Here is a 24,993-nt window from a genome sequence, read left to right as displayed (position 1 = left end):
AGCGAAAAGCTACAGAAACAATTTTACGCAAATTCGTATGATGTAATTTCGTGCACCACGTGAACTCATCTTTTGCTGACGTATTAAATGTCTGTGGGAATTTTATACTGATGAAGTTCTTTGTTATGTATAACTTGACCTAACATTAGCATTATTTTGTATAATTTTACGCAAATTCTGATGACGTTTTTTTAAGGTACAACATGGCGTATGTTTGTGCTAAAATAAACAATGTTGTGTAAAAATTAACGCAAATTCTGATGACGTTTTTTGTGAACGCCGTGACTAACATCAGATTTTATTGTGAATATTTTTACGCACACCCTGACATACCGCATGACATACTCTTTGTTGTCCATGTGACCTCAAATTGTGCTGAAGTAAGCAACGTTTGTGTACTTCTTACATGTTTGTACCACGTGGTTGCCAAAAGTATTTGTTTGCGTCAAGATGTACATAAATCAGATGAAACGTTTTTTGTTTACCTCGTTGATTTCAATTGTAAATTGTCCTGACTTTCATTTATTCTCATCACGTGCTATTTCCGTACCACATGCTGTCGTAAGCAATGTTTGGGTAAAAGTTACATATATTGCAATGTGTTCAACGTAATTGACGTACGCATTTCTTGCCTATAATTTCACGCACAGGCTGATGACGATCTTTTTGTTTCACGTGACATTCAATTTTTATAACGAAAGAAATGTTTGTGTAAACCTCGCAACTATGCAAATCCAGATGACGTTTTTTGTACCACGTGCTGACGTAGGCTTTAATTTCGTAAAAGCGTACACAACTTCTGAGGACGTGCTTTTTGTGTACCATGTGACTTAAAAGTATGCCTATGTTCCGATATGTTCACGTAAGCATTGTTTATTTGTTAAATTTCGCCCAAATTCTGATGACGTACTTTTGTGTACCCCATGACTGACGTTCGCATTTCATGTGTATTTTTTATTGCTAGTTCTGATGACGAGGTACTTTTTGTGCTTATGTAAGTCATGTTTGCGTATCAGTTAACTAACGTGAGTGACGTAAGAATCTATTGTGTATAACCTAAATTCTGATGGCGTTTTTTTTATAATACCATATGACCTGTAGTTGTGCTGATGTAAGCAATGTTCGTCTAAAATCTAACGCTAATTCTAATGCATTATTTTTATTTGTGTAACTCGTGATTGACGTAAGCATTTATTGTATTTAATGTTACGTAAATTCTGCTGGTTTGCTTTCGTGTGTACCGCGTATGTGACTTTACTCATGTATTGTGTTTTATTCAATATAATTGTGATGGCGTATTGTTTACCATATGACCTGTAATTAAGCTGCCGTTAGCAACTTCTATCTTTTTTTGCAAATTCTGATGACTTACCTAATTTGTATAATGTTGCTGACTTAAGCATTTATTGTGCATAATTTTACAAACAAATTTGATGGTGTAAATGATTTGCACCACATGACTTTGAATTGCTCTGACGTAATAAAATCTTTACACAAATTATGATGAAGTACATTTGGATGTACCACGTGCCTTACAGAAGAACCTCATCAAAATTGGGTCGAGATTTTACACAAATATTGTCTACGTCAGCTTAAATGGAGGTAACGTGGTACACAAAAAGTACTTTTTTCTGAATTCACGTAATAATTTTCACAATCATTACTTACGGCAGCGCAATTAAACGTCACGTGGTCAACAAAATGTACGTCATCAGAATGTGCATACAATTATGCTTATTAAATGCCTTTGTCAATTCACGTGGTACACAAAAATGAACTGCATCGAAATGTGCATATTTTTTTTTTAATTTTAATTTAAACTTTGCTTACGTCAACATAATTCGAGGTCACTCTGTACACAAAAGTAAGTAATCAAAATATGCATTAAATTATACACAATGAATACCTACGTCAGTCACGTAGTATACGTAAAATATTATAATAAAATAATAATTTAATTTGAAATGACGCTGTACACATAAGTCAATCATCCAGATTTTTGTAAAACAAATCCCAAGAAATGCTTACCTCTCAATAAAGGATATTTATTCAAAGTTAATACATCTAAACAATTGTTTTACCCTTTTCATTCGGGAAAGCACTTTATGAAGTATCATAAATGTTTGAGCGTATGGAAAACTAATGTCAATTCTTTTTTTTCGCTCACAAAAATGCTTGGCTCAATTTCGTCAATTTTAACTTCCTCGTCTACGGTCTCAATGTCTTCAAAATTATCTTTATCATAACAGTAACCGTCACAAACGTATTTCGCATATAACAAACTGCGCCATCTGGGCTGTCATCTTGCATGGATTCGATTTCGCTCGATATTTGTTCTTCAGCATCTTGAGCATCTCGCAAATAATATTCAGCCATTTCTATCATTTTTTCATCTTCATTGATATCATCCATGGGTTGCTGAGAACAAGATTCCCTCGACATGTTTTTTTTGCATCTGCTCTTTTTCACTAGTGTTCTCACAAGGCGTTGTTTGTTGTGTCGATTCTTGACTGGACATAATGGTTTTAGATTGTGTATGAATAGTACCGAATTTCCAGCCCTTTTAATATGAAATAAACAACAATTCAGTACATAGTACATCGCATTCCATGATGTAAATCGAAACCAAAACTGACAGTGATCGCTCACAATAGAAATATGACGGACATAAGCAACCTTAATTTACAAATTACCGGCTTCGTAGCGAGACTATGTATGGGTGATAACAAACACGAGTCTACGTTCAAAGACATCGTCTCGATACTTGACAATATCGAAAAAACTTTTCTGCAAAACAAACTAGCAACTGAGTATCGCAAGAAATGTGGCGCACTACAACAAAAGGTGTTTAGTTTGACCAGAGAGAACGATCGGTATAAGCAAACTCATTTGCACAACTTGAATACGGACGATAGTCAACTATTGAAAGACGAAGTAACACGCTTGACATTGAATCTGTCACAGCTGACTGCGGAAAACAATCAGCTTAAGCAAAATAACACGGCATTGGAAGACGAAGTTTTGCGTTTGAAATCTCAAACAGACAACCTGCAATCCTTAGATGAAGCTGCCTGTATGGAACTATTCAACGAAAACACTGAAGATTTTTCATGAATAACTTTACTTTGCCACTTACAAGTGGCTTTTACGAAATACAATAAAAAAAGCAATTTCAAAGCATTCGTTTGTATGTTTATTTTATGTTGTCAGAAGTCTTTATGGCTGGTTTTCTGTTGTTTTTTTACATTGCTCACATCGCTGGCAAGCTCACAGTTTTCCGTTTTCCTCTTAGCGCTTAAGTTCGATGTACAATCCATCAGCATCTCTTTTTGTTCTGTGTAGTACATCCTACAGTCGTCGCACTGGCAGTCCTCAATTTCGAAAAACTTGTAGTTATAATAATTCAATCTGAAAAACTTACAGTCATCACACTGGCAGTTCTCAATACAATTGTTCGTCATGATGCGATTTGTTTGACATTTGTTGATTTCAGCAAGACTTAGCAAGATATATTCAAAAACCGTGGTCCTAATGTAATACATTAAGTCTTAAGAACGCAAATCTCAGTACGTTGTGCTTAAACTGTTCTCTTGCGCTTTGCTTGATTTTAGCCAGATAATCTTTTCCTTCTTAGTTCCTTGACTATTGTTTATTTTATCCAATTTCTTGTAGTATCGTTTCCTTTCCTTAATGTGTGCTAACGCAACTGGATGGTTCAACCAACAAGCAGAACAAAAACGTTGTATTTATCAAAACAGCTTGGACACGCTGAATGTTCGAACACACAGTTTTTCATAACGAGCAAGAGATAGTTAATGTTACTGTAGCCACCGCACCAATGACAATCTCTGAAACGTTTTCCGAGACTCTTATCATACGAAATATATTTTGAGCTTTTTTACCGTTGTTGTGAGCCGTACTTAATTTAAAAGGTTCAAAAATATTTCACTAATGTAGTGGCAAGCCGATTTCATTCAGTTTATGTAATTCAAATGTTTTGACAACAGTAACAAGGCAAATCCAAACCCTTGGTGACACAATAAACTACTGTCTATGTTTGCTGCGTTTTACACATTTACGAAAACACTAGACGAAGAATATTTCATTTTTTCATGTTTATTTTACAATTGAATCGTTATCTACAAACACTTGAAACATCATAACACACTAAAGTCTCCAAAGTCCTGATACTCAGAGTCCCAATGAGCTTAATTTTGAAGATCTATAGGTTCATTGTTTATAAGTATGGTTTGATCGTTTTCCATATATAGCCTATGTGCTTCAACAGGAAATCGTTTAGAATCTCGGGTTCAGCAAACTCGTTTGAACTGCCTTTCAGTGCTGTCCTCGGTTCCTCCGTCTCACAATACTTGATCATTCTGTACATTTCAACGCACCTCCGGATCTGGTCTGCCTCATATTTAGACTCCTGAATCTTGTATATTTGTTCAAGTATTTTTGCAACTTGATCATGATCCAAAGGGGAAGCCGGCGAAGAATTTTCAAGATCATCGCTAAAGCTCTCATCGTCATCTGAAATAGCTGTAGCTTCATCTTTTCCTTCCCGTGCCTTAAACTTCTTCCTTATCGGGCTAGCAGGTGGAGTAAGAACGTCTTCTTTTACTTTTACTGCGCTGAATTCTTTCTCATCCATGCTCACATACATACAAGGCTCGATATTTTGATGTTCAATTTCAGTTTTTCGGTTTCAATGTATCGGAGCAACCCAAAAAACCATCGCAAATGCAGCAGTGTGCCTTCTTGCAACCTGGATAGTACCCCCAATGCAAATCGGGCAATTGCTGTTTTTCGTTTTTCGACGATGTTGCAGTTGGCACATCTTTATGTTATTCATGTTCTGCTGCATCTCGCAAATAGTCTTCTGCCATTGCTTGTAGTTTTTCGTCTTCAGTTAAGTAGTGCTGAGGAGATGATTTGCTTGACATGTTGTAGATTGTAGATTGTTTGTAACCAGTGCACAATTTGGAGACCTTATAATAGCAAAAAAATAATTCATCGATGTTATTCATCGTCATTTCATTTGATTCAAACAAGATCCATATAGTCATTGTCCTTGTCCAACATACCAACTCTCATCGATTCGGTTTGTTGGGGGTAGGTATTGCTGTAGTCTATTTGCTGTTTTTTCACAATGTTATACGTCTCACAATTGTCCACTTTTCTTTTCTTTCCCGCATTGGAACTGGAATCGTTCAAATCCATCTGCGGTTTGAACATTTCATAATAATTCATGAACATTTCCTTGTCCAACATATCAACACTCATCGATTCGGTTGTCGATTGTTGCGGGTAGGTATTGCTGTTGTCTGGTTTCTGTGTTTTTACTGTGTTAGCCACTTCACCCATCTGACAGTTCCCGGCATTGGAATCATTCAAATCCATCTTCTGTCGGTACAATTTACAATCGTCGCAGCGACAGTTCTCGGCACAGAAATTGCAGCGATACTCATCGAAAAAACCATGGCATGAAATGGTGGTACCCTTGTTTTGATATTCCAAAAAACATTTGATTAGCTTTGCCATGATCTCTTTGCAGTTTGGTTTTGCAGTCTTTTGCAATGTTTTGTAGTGTTTTGCTTTTATACCCATTAGAACTTTGCATTTTAGAACTTTTTATTATTTAAAGGCGAACATCAACACGTCACTTTTAAACCTTCCCCTTGTGCTTTTCTTAATGGTTGCGAGGTAATCATGCCTCATCTCTCTCAATAACCAGTCGTTAGTTTCTATTTTACCCAATTTCTTGTAGTATTGTTTCCTTTCCTTAATGTGTGCTAACGCAACTGGACGGTTCAACCAACAGGCAGGACAACATCCGTTGTATTATCTATAAAAACAGCTTGGACACGCGGAATGTTCGAACACACAGTTTTTCATAACAAGTAAGAGATAGTCAATACTACTGTATCCACACCACTCACAACATCGAAAACGTTTTCCGAATCTCTTATACGAAATACTTGACATGTTTGACATTTTTGGATCTGTATCGGCTGTCATGGTTTCTTTGTATGTTTGTATGTTTGTGTGTTTGTATGTGGGCATGATTTCACAAAGTCTTACATGTTTTGTAGCCACCACAAATAATGGAATACAGAAAACGGGGGTGAAAATAAGGAGGGGGATTTTCAACAAGGGGGGGGTGGGCTTTTTATATCAACCTATTTCCTCAAGTCCATTCCATTTCGATTTTCCTTTTTCAAACATACGAACAAAACTTTGCAGTTTGCTCATATAGTAGGAAGGGAGCCAGACATGCTCAAACGATGAAATCTCAAAATGTCTTTAGTCTAATACGCTAAGGTTTCTTAGTTTATTTATTTAAACTTGATTCAACAACACAAAAACAAATATGTTTATATGATCATCTTAAAGGACTCGTTCGTGTTTTCTGTAAAATGCACTTTTTAAATCTCAACAAATATTGACATATGCTGAATTACGTCTTTAAAGTTCACAATTTTGAATAGCGTCAGGAAAGGGGTTCAGCAACAGACGTAAAGGTTCAGTTATGTATGTGTACGTATCCTTGTGGGCGTTAGGTTTTGTTGTCAGTTCCTGCAAGGGTTCACACTCAAGTAATACTAGAATGTTTATTTTATACTCAAAGTGTACTTTTTTTGAGTAATTCCGGATTAGATGTCTTACAAGAAAAAAAAAATTGTTCAAAAGCATAAACGAGTCTCTTTAAGATCATTTTTGAATTGTTTCAAACTTCTTTAAAATGGCATTTCTATACATTTGATACAACAAAATGTGTTTGCTTAGCTTGATCCTGTTATAAGGGATTAAATATGCTTCGAGAATTAGGCTTAGTTCGGTTTTCTAGCTGCTGAGCATTATTCCAGCGGTAAAGTGTTAAAGCCCTCTCCGGGCTCATTTTTACTTCCAGGTTAACGATAAAGATATTACTTTACAAAACGTCCAGATTATAACGTACGCACCTGTTATCAGGAAGACGTGGAGTTCCGGAAATGGGGTCTGCCGGGGCGAGGTGAGGGGGAGGGGGCGATACTTTGACTGCCCAATGTTGTTCGGGGAAAAGGTCCACGTCAGTCTCCTATGTCGTTCTGTTGAAGGTTTTATCTGAAAGAAACACACAAAACGGGAATTACTTTTTCATCAGTGCTGTTGATGATTACTTATAATTATTTTTATTTCACTCTGAGCACAAGACGGTAACATAAATTTATGACATAACATTGCTGATTATTCAGATTTCTCTTTTGCTAGGTTAATGCTATGAAAACTATCAATATGCAGCATATATATCTCAATAAAGGCAACTTCGATGCTACATTTGTTTGAGCACAAAAGTCATAGAAACATATTCTTCGTTTCTTTTTTGGCAGATGAATCTTTTTAATTTAAGTTTTTAATTAAATCTGAAAAAAACATTAATAGGGCATTTTTTGAAAAACATAAATTGATAAATCGCATTTGATAGCTCTACATTACATCATCATCATCATCATCATCATCATCATCATTATCATCATCATCATCATCATCATCATCATCATCATCATCATCATCATCATCATCATCATCATCATCACATTACTTACCAAACTATTCCTTAATCGCTTTGTTGTCGTCTCTATGTTGATGTGCACGTGACCTTTGAGCGGGCGGTAGATTTCTTTGACGTTATTCACTGGAAGGCTTGCACCTGGGCGTTCCCGATGCAAGGCCAACTTTAGGTGTTAGAAAAGTTACATCTCTGAAAAGAGTGATAGAATTGGCGGCGAAAAATAATAAAAATAAATATTATTTACGTTTGCTGCTTTATACAAAGTATTACTTATTGGTATGAAAAGGGACACCGAATGTGTATGATTGTATCAAAAATAATGAAATAAATACATTCAATGTTAACTATAAATTTAATAAAAAGTTCAATGTGCATCAACGTCCATATTCATGTTTGATTTTATTTATTTGCTTAATTTCGACAACCAAGTTCATATTCCGATTTTTTTTTCATTATGTTATGTTTCAAAATGATTTTTTATTACCCAACAAAACAAAATGAATATCATTTTGTGAACAAGGTTTGCCTATCAGACTGTCACATTTTTGCGAGAAAATTACCCCAATTTCGTGCCAACAATGTGGCGAATAACATGAAAACAAAATAAACATGTTCTGCTACCCGGGTTTGGTTAAAGCAATCTTGGGAAAGATGCTGGCGCTTGCACTTTCACTGTAAGATGGAGAAAACCAACAGAAAATGCTAGTTTGATTTTAATGTTATTGTTATAAAAAATAACAAAGACATTTCTACATATATATTTGGGTCTGCTTTCGAAAGAAACAGTTCTTTCCCGGAAACTTAAATCCCATCTTTTATTTAAGTAACAAAATAGATTTGTTTGCAATTTATTTTCTTACCCGAAGTGTTTTATTTACATTGCCCACAAAATACAAAATGAAAATAAAATATAAATTACTTCCAAATAATGAAACAATTTCGATTTTGGAATCATTCATGAATTATGAATGTCGTGAACAGATATAATTATTTACGCATTTAAACAAAACTTACTTATAAACATTCATACACACAAGTGTTTCTTTTCGGATTTTCCTTCAATAAAATATTATCGGAGCCATCGAATGTTGTCAAAAACAATCATACCTAGATGAAAGAGAACTGTCAACCTCGCATTATGATATAAACACTTAGCTTGTGACGCAGATCGCGTCCGGGTGTTTCCGTGATGACGTTCGGTCTAGATTGTTTATTGTCGGGCACTTTCGGCGATTTTCGTCTACACCTGTACCAATCCGTTCTGGCCATGATCTTCAAACTTTGCATCAAAACTAAAATTGTAAAAACTTAACATTGTAAATAGCATATACGCGAACAACATAAAGCGATTAGTGACCGATTGAGCAATATGTTAAACGCAGTTTGACAAATAAAAATTTAAATAGAAAATAACCCGGTATTGGTTACTCGAAGGCACACTGTACGCGTCAGATTGGTACATTTGCACATGCATTGGTCAATAATCTTGGATTATAAGTTATTACTAATTATGGTCCATATCCCACTTTAGAAAATAATACAGCCCGAGCAAAACTGAGCTTTAACAAAAAGAAGTTTAATGTTAACTGAGAAATAAAAAGTAGCTTCATATTTAATACGTACATGCACACTTTTCAAGGTTCAAAAAATCTTCTTATTGTCAAACAAACTGACCGGGAGCTCCCAAGGTACCGTTTGCACATGCGCAGTGCCCAGTTGACAAGCTGTCCTCATGTAATCAGATTTCAAAACCTGATGAACATACAGGTGTGAAGAATATATATCAAATCTATTCGAAGATTAAATGTTTAATGCAAAGAGTGTTATTTATACATAACTATACATGGTTTTAGTCAACAATTAAATGTATGAATTCCCGAAATACAAACACATATGTATTCTAAATGTACTAATTATTGATTGTTGGATTCGTCGTCTAGCGGTAACACACTTGACTGTCAATTCAAGGATCGCAGGTTCGATTCCCCGCCACACCACTAAACAAATACGTATCGCCTTCCGGGAGGGCCGTTAAATTGGGGTCCCGTTTGACAGTGCCATACACTGGTGCAATTTAAAGGACCAGGGAAGCTCTAACCAGGGTTACAATTCGCACTTTGCTCCAAACAACATGAAAATAATAACAATCATATCGGAGCACTCGCCGAATGGGCAAGGCCCGAGTGCGAGAATTAATAAGCTTACAGACCACCAAATGTAATAATTACTCTGAAAAGCGACAATAGGACACGGACAGGCACAAAGATGACCCAAATGAGCGGCATACCTGCACAGTTTTAAATAAAAAAAATATTTGTAGAAGGTGTTAGGTTAACGAATAAAGGGATCAACAGGGGATATATCCGTTAATCTTAGAACACTAATAATTAAATATTTACCATTCTTATAATGCAGGTATGTTATATACATCTGAATGTTGTGATATTTGATGTAACTGGTGCCATAGACAACATAAGCGACATTTGAGGGTGCTACACACGTACAATTACAAGTCTTAAAACGAAATAGAACACACATTTTATTGTCAACAAAGCCAAAAGAATACAAGCATCAGTAATTGGTGCCATCATATATACTGCACTGGAACTGTATCAATATTAAGTTTCAATAAAGCATTTAAAGATAACTCTTACTCCAAAATAAGATTAACCACAATTCAACCGATTATTTTAATATGTCAAAAAGGATGAATAATTGTCAAATACAATGGTTCTTATGAAGGATACCAAGTTTAATTGGAATGAAATATGCAGAAAACGCGGTCTTGTTACCTTATATGACGATAGAACATCACAGCAAATCTTTTATCACTCACCAATCTTTTAATAGTTTTGTGTTTTCAGCTTTTAAATACACGGTTACTATATTGTTATCAGTAATTAATGTTTTCAATAAATGCATTATTTAGTATGTAGTTAAATGCTTTTCACTCAAAAAATAATTATTTATAAATGTCTTAAATGGCAAAAAAACGTTTTTTTTATTTCCTCAACTTTGTGTACATTTTGTGTAGTGACGGCATTGGCATTCACTCTAAATACAAATTCTTTGCATTTCACAAATATAAAATCGAAAATCCTTATATAATACCAATCAAAGATAATATATAATTATGTCATGTTCAGTTGTTCTATTTTCGAGGAGATGTTATTTTGTTCAGTGCTCGAAGGACACACACATATATGAATATGAAGCAAGTCTTAAATCGCTTGGCGTTTTTATATATTAATTTTGTTCCGTTCCGTTCCGAAAAATACAGTAACCCACACGGGTAACGGGTAATTGTATTTAGTAGGAACGAACTTTATAACGGCTTCAATTTCTATATCATGACATTGATGCAAGAATTTATGCTTTTATTATTAAAACGTGGCCTTTATTTTAGACAATTTCCATTTCTATATGAATATATTGTATAGACTTCTAATGATACATAATGACGATTTTTATCAGAATCAGAAACGAGCAGAAAGTCAAGAAGTCCAAGATATGCACTATCAGCTGAAAAACATTGACATTCATTGCATTAAAAATATTATGTTTGGCTTATCGGCAGCATTGACAAGTCGAATAAACTTAAGTTATCACATATTTTAAAAAAATACCCCGACAAAACCGCTTGTACTCAGAAATGGCTGAATGTCGTGTTTCCGTATTAACAACACGAGCATGCGCATTATAAAACTCGCCATTGTTTTGTCATCTTAATTTTGTTTTTGAACTCTGGATTTCAATTCGGAGTCACAATCTTTGTCAGAGCGACTAAACTGTCACACAAATCCAAGGTTCGCGATTGACCATGCTAGGCAAAGTTCTTCTGCAGTTTCATAAGTGAAGTTACATGTGACATATTCTTTTTCGGGCCATTTGTAACTTAGTCAAGGGCTCTAACTCTCGTAATATATTGTAGAATGTCACACAATTTAGAGGAGCAAATAATCCCATTCTGACAGACATTCTTGAAGTTAAATGGTTGTATGTGCCATACGTTTGGAGCTAAATACGTCAATGACATGTCGTGAAGGGAGGAAACTTGTCTATATAGTCCCATTAATACATGACTAAGTTTTTGCCCGGACAATTCTAAATAACTTGGACGTTTCAACAAAGGCTTTGTCAGTTTTAATTTGACCTACAGACATTGGTTTTGCACGCTATTCGTCATCTTCTCATAATGAATGTGTGTGCGAATTATAAATCCCCTTTTGTGAACTGTTATTAACAATTATTTGCATAGGTGATAGCCGCAATTGCAAGTGTGCTTCCAAATGCATGTTTTGCTGTACAAATGTCGTGCATTTCAGTTTAGTTGAAAGTAATTCGAAACCACAAGTAAGACACATGAAATGTGATAAATTGTGCACACTTTTATGAAATGCTTAAACACATAAATGTATTATTTTCCGCGTTGAGTAAAATTAATTAGAATAAATTTATGTTCCCTTGTTTGTAATGGAATAACCGCCCGGTGGCGTTTTATAAGCACGAGTGATTCATATGCACGAGTATATCGTGCGCATATGAATGTAAAGACATTCAGGGCTGGTAAGCCGATACGTTCACATTGATACAATTAACTGCAAACAATTACAATCAAATGTTTAAGGTGAACGTTTTCTGTTATTATGCAATTTTATCATATGAATGATCTGATCTTAATTGTTTACATAGTCTTGTAATCGACACCTGTATGACTTGTAATTGATACGTATACATGAATCATATAAATAATAGGTATTTTATACATACTTGTTAAGAAGGTTACGGGTGATAAGGCCCGACATCTAGTGGTACGAGACAAATCCTGTAAATCGGGATGACAAACGGGCAGAGGTTTCTGAGTTTTCCCCAGAAGGAGGGTTTTATCTCAGTTTTTCCTCGGCCAATCGACCACGTCTGTAAGCTCCATTGTTTATAAGCGCGTCGTTAACTAGATGCTGTATGTGTTTATCGGTTTCCCAAATGAAACCTCACTCGAAAATAATACCATTAAAAAGTATTGATTGTATCGTTTTCTATAGGAGGTTATAGAATGGTATTGAGGGAATTATTATTTAAATATTCATTTTAAATTTGCGTCAAGACTATATCGCACGTGATCGCAGGAACAAACTTTGCACTCAAGCTTTGAGTAACGTTGCATCAACATTTCTGACAACGACCGCAGAACATACAGTTTTCATTTGTTTTTATTTGCCAAAATATTGCACATTTTTAAAGAAGTTCTTTACCAGCAATATGGAATAGGCAACATTGCATGCACTACATTTCTACATCATATTCAATACATGCAAAAAAAACAATAACATAATCAACAATGATAGTAAATCAAAAACACATATTGCTAGAATAATAACCCCAAAACCAATCACAACCATTAAATAATGTATTGCTCATAGATATTTTCAAGTAAGGTTTCACATTCAAAACAAAAATACAGTGGCTAAAATCAAAACATTTACAAAAACAAACGTCTTTCACATGATTCATATCACTTACTAAGGTTATAAGTAACCATTTTAATAATACGCATTAAATAGATAAACAATGTAACATTTAATTTTATCAACCACTGTGTGTTCAATGGACATAAACATGTAGCACCTTAACTAAGCGTTTTGTTTTTCAAAGCATGTATTTAACACATGGCTCAAAGATGGAGACGAAACTTCTGGTATATGAGGTATCCATTCGATACTTTCAATGATTAGTTTCAAAGTGAAGATAATCTATTTGATGGCTGGATGTTTCAGCAAGTACGTTTTTGATAATTGGACTTTTGAAATTTCGACAAACTTTCTTCAATTTGGCGAAAACGTCTTCAATGTTTGTGCTCGAAATGATGCTATTCCTAACGTTGCATTTCAAAACGTTGGAGCGCTTTGAAAATTGGTTGGCAATATCTAGAAGCCATGCGTCAGGAAGAGACATATTTTCAAATTCCAACTCATGAATACACATCTCTGCGAATTGGACGACAATGTTTTTTACTCGAGTGTTCTTGAATCGCACTGATTGCAATGTCTGCAAAGTACTCGCATGATTTAAAATGGGCGAAATGATAAGCTGTTCACATCGTTCAAACGATAGTTTTGAAAGCCTGCTCCATTCTTTATCCTTGAGAACCATTCCTATTCGATCCGTGGTAATGTTAACAAGATACAGTTCTTCTATTGCATCTGAACCAACGCTTCCTACAACATATTGTGATATTTCATCAACACGAAGTATCGACAGGTTTTCACACATGGATAAATCGGTATCGTTTACTTGAACATTCTCTAGACTTAATTCACAAATGCTGCTGGTGAATTGAGCGTGTTCTGGAAGATGGAGCTCTTTTTGTGGACGTAATTGCTGTTTCGGTTCGGAAGTGAACGTCCAAAATATTTCTAAACTTTCAGTTGGGATATTCACAATCTGTACGTTTAAGGTCAGCACATCGATATACAAATATTTGAGATTCGTCATATGTGACATGTCTAGTACCTTATTCTCGTACGAATTCAATGTTTCAATGCGTAGCTCTTCTAGATCATTACAGTTTGCTAAAGAATCTAAAACAGATATTCCTTGTTTTGTAGACAAATTGCGCACTATTAACAGCTTTAATTTACTTGACTGTGAAAAATCAAAATGTCCATCCAGTTCAACATGAACAAGACTAAGCTGTTCCAGATTGTTTGTAAAGTTCGATGACGCAGGAACGGTAACAATCAGTGGTTTAATCGTATTTGCAATTGGTCTACTATAATATACCCATAGTTCACTTAGTTTTTCAGTCGCAATGACAGCTTTGTCTACTTTAACGTTAACAATCCTAAGTCGTTCGAGATTTATGAGTCCAGAGAAGTCCAGTATGGCATTGTTTGGATACTGTAATGAATCTAATCGTACTTCTTTCAAATGAGTTAAATTCTCAAAGTTTTGAAAACATTTTGCATTATATTCCGGACTAGAAGAAATATGTTCTAATACTAATTTCTGTAAGTTTACACACTCAGACAAGTCGGCAGCAATGTTTAGCTTCACATGCATGACACTCAATTCTTTCAATTTTGCTGAAAACTTTCCTTGTAGTTGTAGCTCTAGATCTCTAGTGGGTCCCTGTTGTAGGAATTGGTTTTCAAAATACATCCAGAACTGTTCTAAGTTGTCTGCTTTTATTTTCATGGAAGAAAAGCAAACATTTTCTAATTCAATATTAGATAAATGTGTGCAGCCTGTTAGGTCTACATGCTTTTTCTTCAACTCCACATCATTGATGAAAAGAAATCGTAAATGTTCACTTGACGGTTCTGTTAGTGTTTCAAGCATCAATGTATCATTATTACCAGTAATAATAAGAGTACGTAATGAGGTCAATTTGTTCCCTCTAAATTCCATATCTAGGTCGTCACTTCCAAGTGCTGAAGATTTCAAATGCAATGTATTAATATTCTGCATATTTTGTGCCACCAATAAACAAGGCGGTCCCTTGTTGTTTTTTCTGTCTATAATCATGTGTTTCAAAACAATATCTGCTGTTTGTGTTCCACTGTTGATGCATTCCTCGTGGGCCATAAGCACAGCATTCTGATAACTGATCAATTCATTCTCGTGATATTTTCCATCTCTGTAGAAAACTCTATCGATTGCACTGTACATTTCTGAACACTTCTTTCCTTGCTCATAGTTCATAACACACAAGAATGACATCATGTCGGGGGATGCATTTGCTTTGAAGTATGTTTCAAAGCGATCCCAATCATCGCTGTTCAATTGCCTTGTACAAATGTATACACATGCGAGCATTTCTTGATATGTCTTGTGCAAAAATGTGTAAACCATTGATTTGTCACTAAATAGGTTAGAGACAGATCCCGATATGAGACCAGATGCTAAAAGAAATTTTATTGAGATTTGTTTCAGTTTGTCGTGAAAATATTCGCAGACAAAACTCTCCGTCATTTCGGTCTCAGATTGTCGCATTATGTCGTAAAATGCTAACTTTCCAAGACTGAGGACGAATGATGGTATGCGGTTGCATATTTTAGTTTTATCAAAACCCGTTGGTAGATCATCTTTATCTTGTTGAAATTCGCACAACACTTCGAAACATTCTAGCTCTTTCTCAACTGCAAGTTTTAACATCATATCGACTACGTTGGCATACATATGTGTTCGTGTCTGTCCTAGTAAGAATGGTTTTGTTCCTGTTTTATTCATGTCATATCGATCGTGATAAATGCAGAGTAATTGCAAGGCTATGAGTGGATTTGGCAAAAGACTTTCCAAGTTCTGTTCTCTAAGAACAGTAAAAAAGGCACCAATATCACGCTTGATTACAGACTGACTATTCAGGCAAACATTGGCATGTTTTAAAAGTTTGTGTGTACATTCCAAGTTCATTTCCTCAAGCTGGATTTCTGTGTATGTCGATGTAGACATGCCCAAGGCGCCAAGTTTCCAAGGACGAGAAGTACAAATAATTGTGTATTTCCTAGATTCAAGGGGAGGCGTGAACTTTGATATGTTTTTCTCATCTAAACCATCTAATATGATTAAACTGTGCTTCTCTCTCAAGTCTTGTTGTAGTTTCTTTTTGTCGTTTTCACTTACCCATGAATCATCGATTTTGTTTTGCAGATGGCTAAATATAATATCGTCTATATTCACATTGTTGCTTTCGACATCTTTAATGCTGACAGAAAAGAGGTAGTCGAACTTTCTTAAGTATTCTACGTCTTGCAAGTAATCCGCCTTCCCTTTGAATGCATCCAAGAGGTGATGGTCGTTTTTCTTTACAGCACACCATAATCGAGCTAAAAATTTGCAGAACGAGGTCTTGCCCAATCCAGCATTTGATGTGATGCAGGTAAATCTTTTGCGCCTGTCAAGTGGGTTCAATAGTTGCTCTAGACTTGTTATAGGTTCTTTTTTGTAACTGGTATATCCAGTAGCCAACCTCACTGGCAAAACTTTAGAAAGTGTTGGTGGAACGTAAAAGTCATCAAGGTCTGGATTTTCCTTTTGAAAAAATGGCCCTAGCGTCAGTTTGGTATTTTCAGAGAGATAATGCCGAACAATGGTGTTTTTTAGACCTGTTGAAAGAAACAAACGTATACATAGCATGTATTAATTAACTGAAATAAATGAATTTGATTTAATTAAGTGCAAGTCATATCAGTTTATGTATACACATTTACAATTGTGAATATAACGAATGCATACTTTCCCGAAAATTTAACAGTAAAGTGTGCCCACAAAAACTTGCCAATAATAACCTACACAATGTACATTCCTGCCCAGTTCAACTGATTCTCAGAATCCCCACGCCAGATCTGAGCCTATTTGCACAAAGATATTTTCAGGTCAGTGTGAAACATTGGTTTACCTTTGGAGGGTTTGATTGTCCTTATCTAATTTTTGAATGAATACACTTGCGACCTTTCTTCTAAGGTATAATTGGACTAAACGTTTTAATAACGTGGAATTTGCACTTGCATTAAACTATTTTGTTATTTTACAATGATATGATTAACATCACACGGTAAAGTTGTTTATTATTTATAAAAGTTTAAGAAGGTACTAAAGTATTTGTTGTATCTTAAATGTTGCTAGAGAAAATGGATTTTTTCTACATAAAACACAGAACCCCAAGGCACGGCCATCTTTCATCCAAGAGTCATAATTTGAAACCTTTTGGTAAAGGACTATTTAATGTTTCTTGTTTGTGATTTTTTGTTTTTGTGTTCTATGTCTTTGGCGTTTACCCAGTGCCATTAAACAGGGTTTATATTTAAGTTTGTTTTGCTACTGTGCTTGTTTCTGTAGTTTTTCACATAAGTAATACATACCAAAAATCAAGGTTCTAGGCCTTGCAGTTTCAGATTAGTAGATTTTCAAGGAACTTACTATATATAGTTATGAAAAACGTGTGACCCCGCGGGCGGGGCTAGTTTTGACACCAGGTATATAATTTGAACAATCTTGGTGACGGACCGGTACATAGAACTGCATTTCAAATAGCGTGTGTCTGGCTAATGGGGTTTCAGAGAAAAATGTGCTTTAAGTCTTAAAATGTTGACGCCGGACGACGATCAACTGACGACGGACACTTGACGGTCGCAATAGCCCACCTTGAGCACTTCGTGCTTAGGTGAGCCTTAAAGTTTTAGCCATATACTGGTCAAATCACTGAAGATTATTAGTCATAGGTCAAACCGATCTCGAGTTATTTTGCGTACAAAGTTTTTATAAGACTGTTGACTGTGGCCATCACTTAACCTACTGGTCTTAAACAACGAAAGCCAACTTCTGGTGCTGTACAGCCTACTACTGTAGCTTGCTGGTCCTATGTTAAACAGTTTTTGAATGCTTGTACGGACAGGTATGGTCTATCGACGTGCTTTTATTTTAAAAGGGGGCGTGAAAGCCTTAATTCTATTGTCAACATCCCTCAGAATTTTCCGACTGTTTTCGTAGACAAGAGTGATCAAACTTAGTTTGAAAAAGAAAAGGATTCTTTATATTTCATCTTGGTCGAATAAGAACGCATGACGTGGATTCACCCTTATAAAATCAAAACCAACAGCAACATGAACAAAGATAGTAAACCGTGTTGCATCCATCGCAAATGATTGCCTTGCGTGACATAGAGAACTTTAAAAACTTTCTTTATTCACCGACAAAGATGCATTGTCGTTACGATTTTCTAAACTAAACATAATGTTAACTTTCTGAATATGGTAGTCCATATTTTTTACCTTCAAACTCATCGTAATAACGTCCTTTGGAAGAGCAAGGGTCTTCTTCTGTCCCAATTTTTCGTCGTTTGGCTGGGATATCATCCGACATGATGATATCTTCAAATCTTCTGCAAATTAAAGCAATCAGTTTATGAAAGTTCGTTTGACGCCTATTAAATCAAGAAAATTGCTAAATTATGCAAAATAAACATTAAAATAAACATCTATTTAATTTGAAGACAACGATAAGTGTTTTGCTAAATCTGGACAAAACTCTTTTTTAGTTCATGAATTTTATTCTGCACTTGTGCGAAAGTGAAAGTAGACAAAACTTGTAATAACAACACAATGTTTAGTACATCAAAATTTAGGCATATTACTCTTTGGTCTTTGGTATCAAACAAAAGCACACTAGTATGTGAAAATAAATAGTAAGGTAACTACAACGTATAGGTCTAAATATTGTTCCTGTAGATCAATGGTTTGTGCTCATACTGCGTAGAAGAAACAGCCAGTTACGTACATCTCGGGGTACTATGCGACAAGTATATGAAAATCTTATTTCGGTCTTACAGATTGCGGGGCATCAGATGACCAAAGTCTACAACCCCTAACCATGAAACATTTTTACGAAACGATAGTACTTCCAAAGGCTTTATACGGTTGCATGGTGCGGAACAATATCTTAATAACACAAATAAACTCCCTGATTCGTGTCCATAAACAATGTTTTAAGTCGATTCAAGGATTTTCACGCGCATGTAGATCAGTCGTAGCACTAGACTCTATCGGTATTTTATCTTTTAACTACACAATAGACAAAACAAAACTTTTGTTCTTCGGACAACTTTGCAAACTGGACCCCGCGAAAACAGTTAAACGGATATTTATATACAGCCTTCTTGAATTCCTTGAGAGTCCAAGTCAAATAATAGATTTTTTTCCCGATTGATATCAAATATTGTGCAAATACATTATTTTGGTTTACGTTAACCAATATCTAGAAAATGGCATGTTTACAGTAATGTGTACGTGGAAAAACATCGTTACGGCGTTGCTAACGCAGAATTTCAATCAAGGCTATTGAGTGAAGACAGTTTGCATGGTTTTCTGTCTATTAATAATGAAATATCACATCATGTATTATATGGAGGTTCTGTCAAATATATCGTGAGCAACTCAAATATTGCAGGACGGTGACCTTAGCTCTAAGTAAAATTTTCAGCAGACCTTACGTTACTAGGTGCACACTATGTTCTGATCAAACATATTTCATTTCAGAACATTTTTTGTTATTTTGTCGTGCGAACGATACTACTAGGCAGTGCCTTTGGCGAAAATTAAGTTTATTATTCACAGCAAAACAGTTTGATGAATTTTGTCGAATGCATTATTCAGAACAATTATTAGAAATGATGTCCGGGTTACGATCATATACGTTCCGCGACCATTGTCGAGTAAATATTTTCAAGACGGTACCACGATATCTATTTTTCTCAGCAGGCAACTGGCTCAATTTTTACCGCATATGTAATTACATGTACAATGTGTGTAAGCATACCCTCATTTGAAGTTTTGTTCATTTTGGTTGTTTTTGTAAAAGTAATTATTTATTTCACTGTGTTTACTGTTTTTATAAATATCACTTCTTTATCATTGTCATAATTCTTATCTAAAATGCAGGAATAAAAGAATCATCTATCTATCTACCAGGTTTCGTGTAGGGACATGTCATTTATTTCCCAGTCTTTGAAGTGTTGTGTACCCTGAAATTGATGTTATATGCATAACATCAATTTCAGGGTACATATTCTATCTATCTATCTATCTATCTTACTTGATAATTAAAGAATGTTTGATCGTCGAGTACCAATGTAGAAAGTCTCAACGCTATGTTTGTTTGGTTGTAGCCCATTTTCTTATATAGATTATATTGAAAACCTTCAGAAACATAGTATTTTACAAAATTAGCTTCAACCAAACAATCTACAATTCAAGTATGTCATTTGAAATATATCTTTTCTGATTCAGGGGACTAAATCTCCCGGTTGAAGAGTATTCAAGGGCAGATACATGAATTATTGAAAAGGACGATACATTAAGACGTTGCCGAGACATTACCCTATTTGCGCTAATACTTTCTAAGTCGAGTTTGCATTTTAAAATCAAAATTTTATTCAAATTGCTGTTATCTAGCTTCATTATTAAGCATGATAGATAAAAAGATACATATATCTAAAAAAATTAATACAATACATGATGTATTTGCTGAGATAACGATACATGCAAAACCTTTACCAACGCGTTACGCAGACGCCGACGCAAACGTGATGGTATATATTTCATTTCTGTTCGAATAATCAATTTTAAATCAACGTAAGTTGCAGGTTCCCAAAAGACATATTTTCATTAGATTAATAAAGGAAGATTATAAAATAATACTATTGAAATATGGATTAAGTATTTGTACATTATTAAACCAGCAATTGCGATTCATATCTGTTTTGTTTATGGGTGATACTAATTAAGCCATTCAACTCAGTAGTATGAATTTGGTTACTTCGTGTTAAGATAGTATCTCATCTGTCCTTTGTTCTATTCGGAAGAACAGCCTTCAGTTGTTTTGATTTATTTTTAAACCAAGATAATCATTTTGGTTTGTTATTATGCAAATCTTTGTATTTGATGTTATTATTGTATTGTGGTGTATTTGTAACAACTATATAGTCTCCTAAATTCAATAAATAGGTGACAACGCATAATATGTGTCATATTATATTGAAGATACATTAATAAACTACGACACAATTCCGTATGAGTAATTTTATTTGACATCTCGTTTGGCATTCCTTTTCCGCTTTAAATAATCATTTTAACATTATATCATCAGACATTTGTACCGTTGATATAATCATTCTTATATATACTAGTTTCGTACACGAATGTAGATTGTTTCTGTATGTGATATTTTCGTCATCGATCAATGACGGGTTCTTAAGTAATTAATGTGAATTGATAATTAATGTTAACTGGCTTGTATAAATGTATTCAATTGGAATGGTAAAACAATAACATTTAACCATTTAAAACAGGTTTTTAAAATAACAAAGGTTTAAGTTAATTAATATTACAAACAAGAGATAATAGTTCTATACATTACGATTTGTTCTAGAAGAAGTGAATAGTTCAAATCATTACGAAAATCATTTAATTTTAATACTCACGTTTATTATGTCACAGTAACATTCCACTGTCCATGCCACCTTGGCATAGTATGAAGATACGCTTGATCTAAAAATATAGTCCATAGGTTAACACTATCACGCATGTTAAACGCCACATTCATGGTAACACCAAATAGTGTTAATATTTACATTTATGATTTGATTGTTTAATGGGTTCTTCTCTGCTCCAAGTTTTTGTTTTGGGAAGAACTTTGAATGTAGCTCTGTTTTACAAACTGACTGTAACTGTCGACCATTTTAGTTTTATTAAATCACCCTTAATTTATACCATCTCTTGTTACTAGGTAGCATAAGCAATTATATATGTTGTGCTGCGCAGTTCACAAACGAGCGTATCAAGTGTTATTATGTTGAAAGTCCATTTCCTCCTTTCCTACTAGACTTTCGGCAGCATGAAACTCAAATCAAATTAAACTTGTGTTACCCGAATAGATTAAACAAACCTTTCATCTGGATACTGTATCCAGAAGGCTAAACGTGTTTTTAAATCAACACTTGTCTGTTAAAAGTATTCAACAACGTTTCTGACTCTGTTAATATACCTTGTAAGCGATAGCGAATACCATGCGTGTTAATCTAAAACGAAATATAACAATACGGTCTCGGTGGGTTAGTTTATATTTAGTTTGTAATATTTATCTTTTATGCTTTTCATAAAGCCTCAATTCCACCTTCACGGAGTGCTCAATGTTGAGCTTTTGTGATATCAATATCTGGCGTCTAGCGTCCGTCGTCCGTTGTTTGGCGACCGGCGTCAACAAATCAAAATTTTCGTCTGAAACCCTATGGCCCAGGCCCATGATATATGGTATGCAGCCTCAGGAAGTATTCCATAACCAAGAGTGTTCAAAATACGTTCCCGGGGTCAAAAGTGGCCCCGCCCCAGTGGTCACTAGTTTTCTATATACTCATGTATAAAAATATCCTTTAAAATCTCGCCCTTAGCCTATAGTCCTAGGTTGAGTCCATATAGAGTGGAAAATAATTTTGATAAAAATATGTTTGAAAATCCTGCAATAATGTTTGATTTAAAAAAAATAGTTTCATGATTATTCAGAAGTATAATAGTTTGCGTATTTTAACAGTACACACACTTTTAAAACACAGATATTTAAAGGAGATATTTAAAGAATGAAACTGTTCTTGTTGTGACCTCATTGTAACTAAATTGCGCAATAGTTCTATAAATGAGAAAGTGCAACCCACTACAGGAGACGGAATACTAGATTTATTCAATGCGATTTTCTCCCTTTTGCACTGCTCTGCAGTTCTCTGAGTAGCATTGTTGATAAGATGGAAGAACTTATATCCTATATCATTATCAAGCAAAATATACCTCGGATATATTGAGGTTCACAATCCAACCTCTCGATAGGTGGGTAAGCTAGGTCAATTCCATCTACATTGCTATGTATGAAAGATGACCTCCTTATAAACCAACAAACTACTCGACAACCACCTACTTTCTTAGCAAGCAGCAACATTTTAAATAACCACTTACTATTTGATAATTTTGATCAACTGACCAATATTATAAGTTACGTTGTTAGTAGGTGACCCGAAATTGGATATAAGGGGCAAAGGAAATCATATCGGATGAGAGCGAAGCTCGAACCCGAATATGGTATTCTGCGCCCCGTTCATCCCATATCGGGTCACCTACTAACTGGTTCTTCTAATAGCTCGTAAAAATGCTGCAGCTTTAAACAAACTTTAGTTTTATTAAGTTCTAATATTGTTCGGTTTACCTGTCAACAAAACTGCATTGTAAGAGGAATACGAAGTTGCAATTTTGGCACCGTCTATTATGGTACCGTCACATGTCGATCTAGAACGGTTACATAAACGAAACAATAGAAATCGTACTAACATGACGTTATATCGGGTCACCTACTAACTGGTTCTTCTAATAGCTCGTAAAAATGCTGCAGCTTTAAACAAACTTTAGTTTTATTAAGTTCTAATATTGTTCGGTTTACCTGTCAACAAAACTGCATTGTAAGAGGAATACGAAGTTGCAATTTTGGCACCGTCTATTATGGTACCGTCACATGTCGATCTAGAACGGTTACATAAACGAAACAATAGAAATCGTACTAACATGACGTTTCTTAAATATTGAAACAAAACTTTGTTTCTTTAAAAATAACGCCTACAGTCATTTACAACGAATTATTTTGCCAAATACATTGTTTGCATTGTGCTACGCCCTGTGATATAATCAAAAGAACAATACCGCATTTGACTCAATATTTTGACAAGCAAAAATCCATGACCGTATTTCTAAATTTATGTTTACATCACAGGCTGATCCGCGATATATTAGTTCGACAATTGAAGGTCAACATACTTCTATAATAATAATAATAATATTTTGGCTTTGTCTTCCAATTGTTTACATACTTTATATTCTATTTAAGGTTGCCAGCTGCTTAGAAGATGTTCTGAAATATTGATCTTCATAAAAACAGATTCGATTTTAAATGAATAAAGTTTTGCTATGTATTTTTGGGTGATAAAACGAAAAAGTTAGAAATTGAAATTATATATAAAAGTTATATATAAAACATCGAAGGGAATTTGTTCAAAAGTTATAAAGCAGTTTAATTTTTCTGTCAAATATGTCAAATTTGCAAATTCTAACAAAAATGTTGTTTTTTTCGCATATTTAAGATATTACGCACACTTGAAATACGAAGTCGAAATAAATTCACGAGATAGAGAGCTTCCATAACTGTATTTATATTCAGTCTGACCCATGCTCTCGAATAATTTTCGGGCCCACCTGTTGGTCCTGAAAATATATTACAGAAATTAATTTTTAATTTTTAATGTTTAATGAAAGTACTTGTCAGAGAAAGGCAAAACTGGCAATAACTCTTTAGGTTCGATTTCAGCTTGACATGAGTTAAGATAGTGCCATATAAATATTGTGTGTGAATATAACGTCATTCTTTGTAATGGAGTATGTTTCCTTCTCCAATTGTCAAATTTTAAAAGTACCTGTAACGATAGGAATTGAATTAGTTACGACTAAAAAACAATTTCGTAAATGCGTTTTAGTAAATATTATTTTTGTTTAATTAAATCCCCCTCTCCGCCCGCTGACTTTAATTTAAATACAGCATTTGAATGGTACAAATAAATAGATGTCACGCTGATTACAGTGTTAACTTCAAGAACGGATATTGCTCATGATTGATAATAATCTGCACCATTAATGCAATCTTTACGAAGCAAACAATGATTCCAATATCTTCCTAATCATAGCACTGTACAATCATTTAAATGCAGTGTATGGTCTATTAAGCAATGTTGATTTACGTATATGAATTATCTTTAATTAAGACCGACATTTGCTGATTTCATGGGATTAGCTTTGTTCCATTCGTCGTTGTCCTATATGACATAATAACACTGTGTGCAAAGTCATGATCACGCG

General features: G+C 34.7%; 1 protein-coding gene across 1 annotated transcript; it reads right to left on the bottom strand.

Annotated features, from left to right (window-relative positions):
- Positions 1 to 6,468: 6,468 nt before the first annotated feature.
- On the bottom strand, positions 6,469 to 21,557 carry LOC128204973 (uncharacterized). Its single transcript, XM_052906368.1, has 6 exons — positions 21,531 to 21,557; positions 18,325 to 18,434; positions 13,847 to 16,659; positions 7,590 to 7,718; positions 6,966 to 7,107; positions 6,469 to 6,605 (listed from the first exon to the last, which is right to left on the bottom strand). Exons 2-6 carry the CDS (start codon positions 18,413 to 18,415, stop codon positions 6,469 to 6,471), a joined length of 3,312 nt encoding a protein of 1,103 aa, XP_052762328.1. The 5' UTR covers positions 18,416 to 18,434; positions 21,531 to 21,557.
- Between the last annotated feature and the right edge of the window lie 3,436 nt (positions 21,558 to 24,993).

This window comes from Mya arenaria, chromosome 10, assembly GCF_026914265.1.
Source record: "Mya arenaria isolate MELC-2E11 chromosome 10, ASM2691426v1".
NCBI lineage: Eukaryota > Metazoa > Mollusca > Bivalvia > Myida > Myidae > Mya > Mya arenaria.
The sequence above is the reverse complement of the archived record's forward strand: the minus strand, read 5'-3'. Positions and strand labels throughout refer to the sequence as shown.

Coding starts and splice junctions, on each gene's coding strand:
- LOC128204973 (XM_052906368.1), bottom strand. CDS start 18,415: ATGTCGGATGATATCCCAGCCAAACGACGAAAAATTGGGACAGAAGAA. Junction 7,719..13,846: donor TAAGTCTAGAGAATGTTCAA/GTAAACGATACC, acceptor TAACACCTAAAG/TTGGCCTTGCATCGGGAACG. Junction 6,606..6,965: donor CCACGTCTTCCTGATAACAG/GTGCGTACGTTA, acceptor TAAACATTCTAG/TATTACTTGAGTGTGAACCC.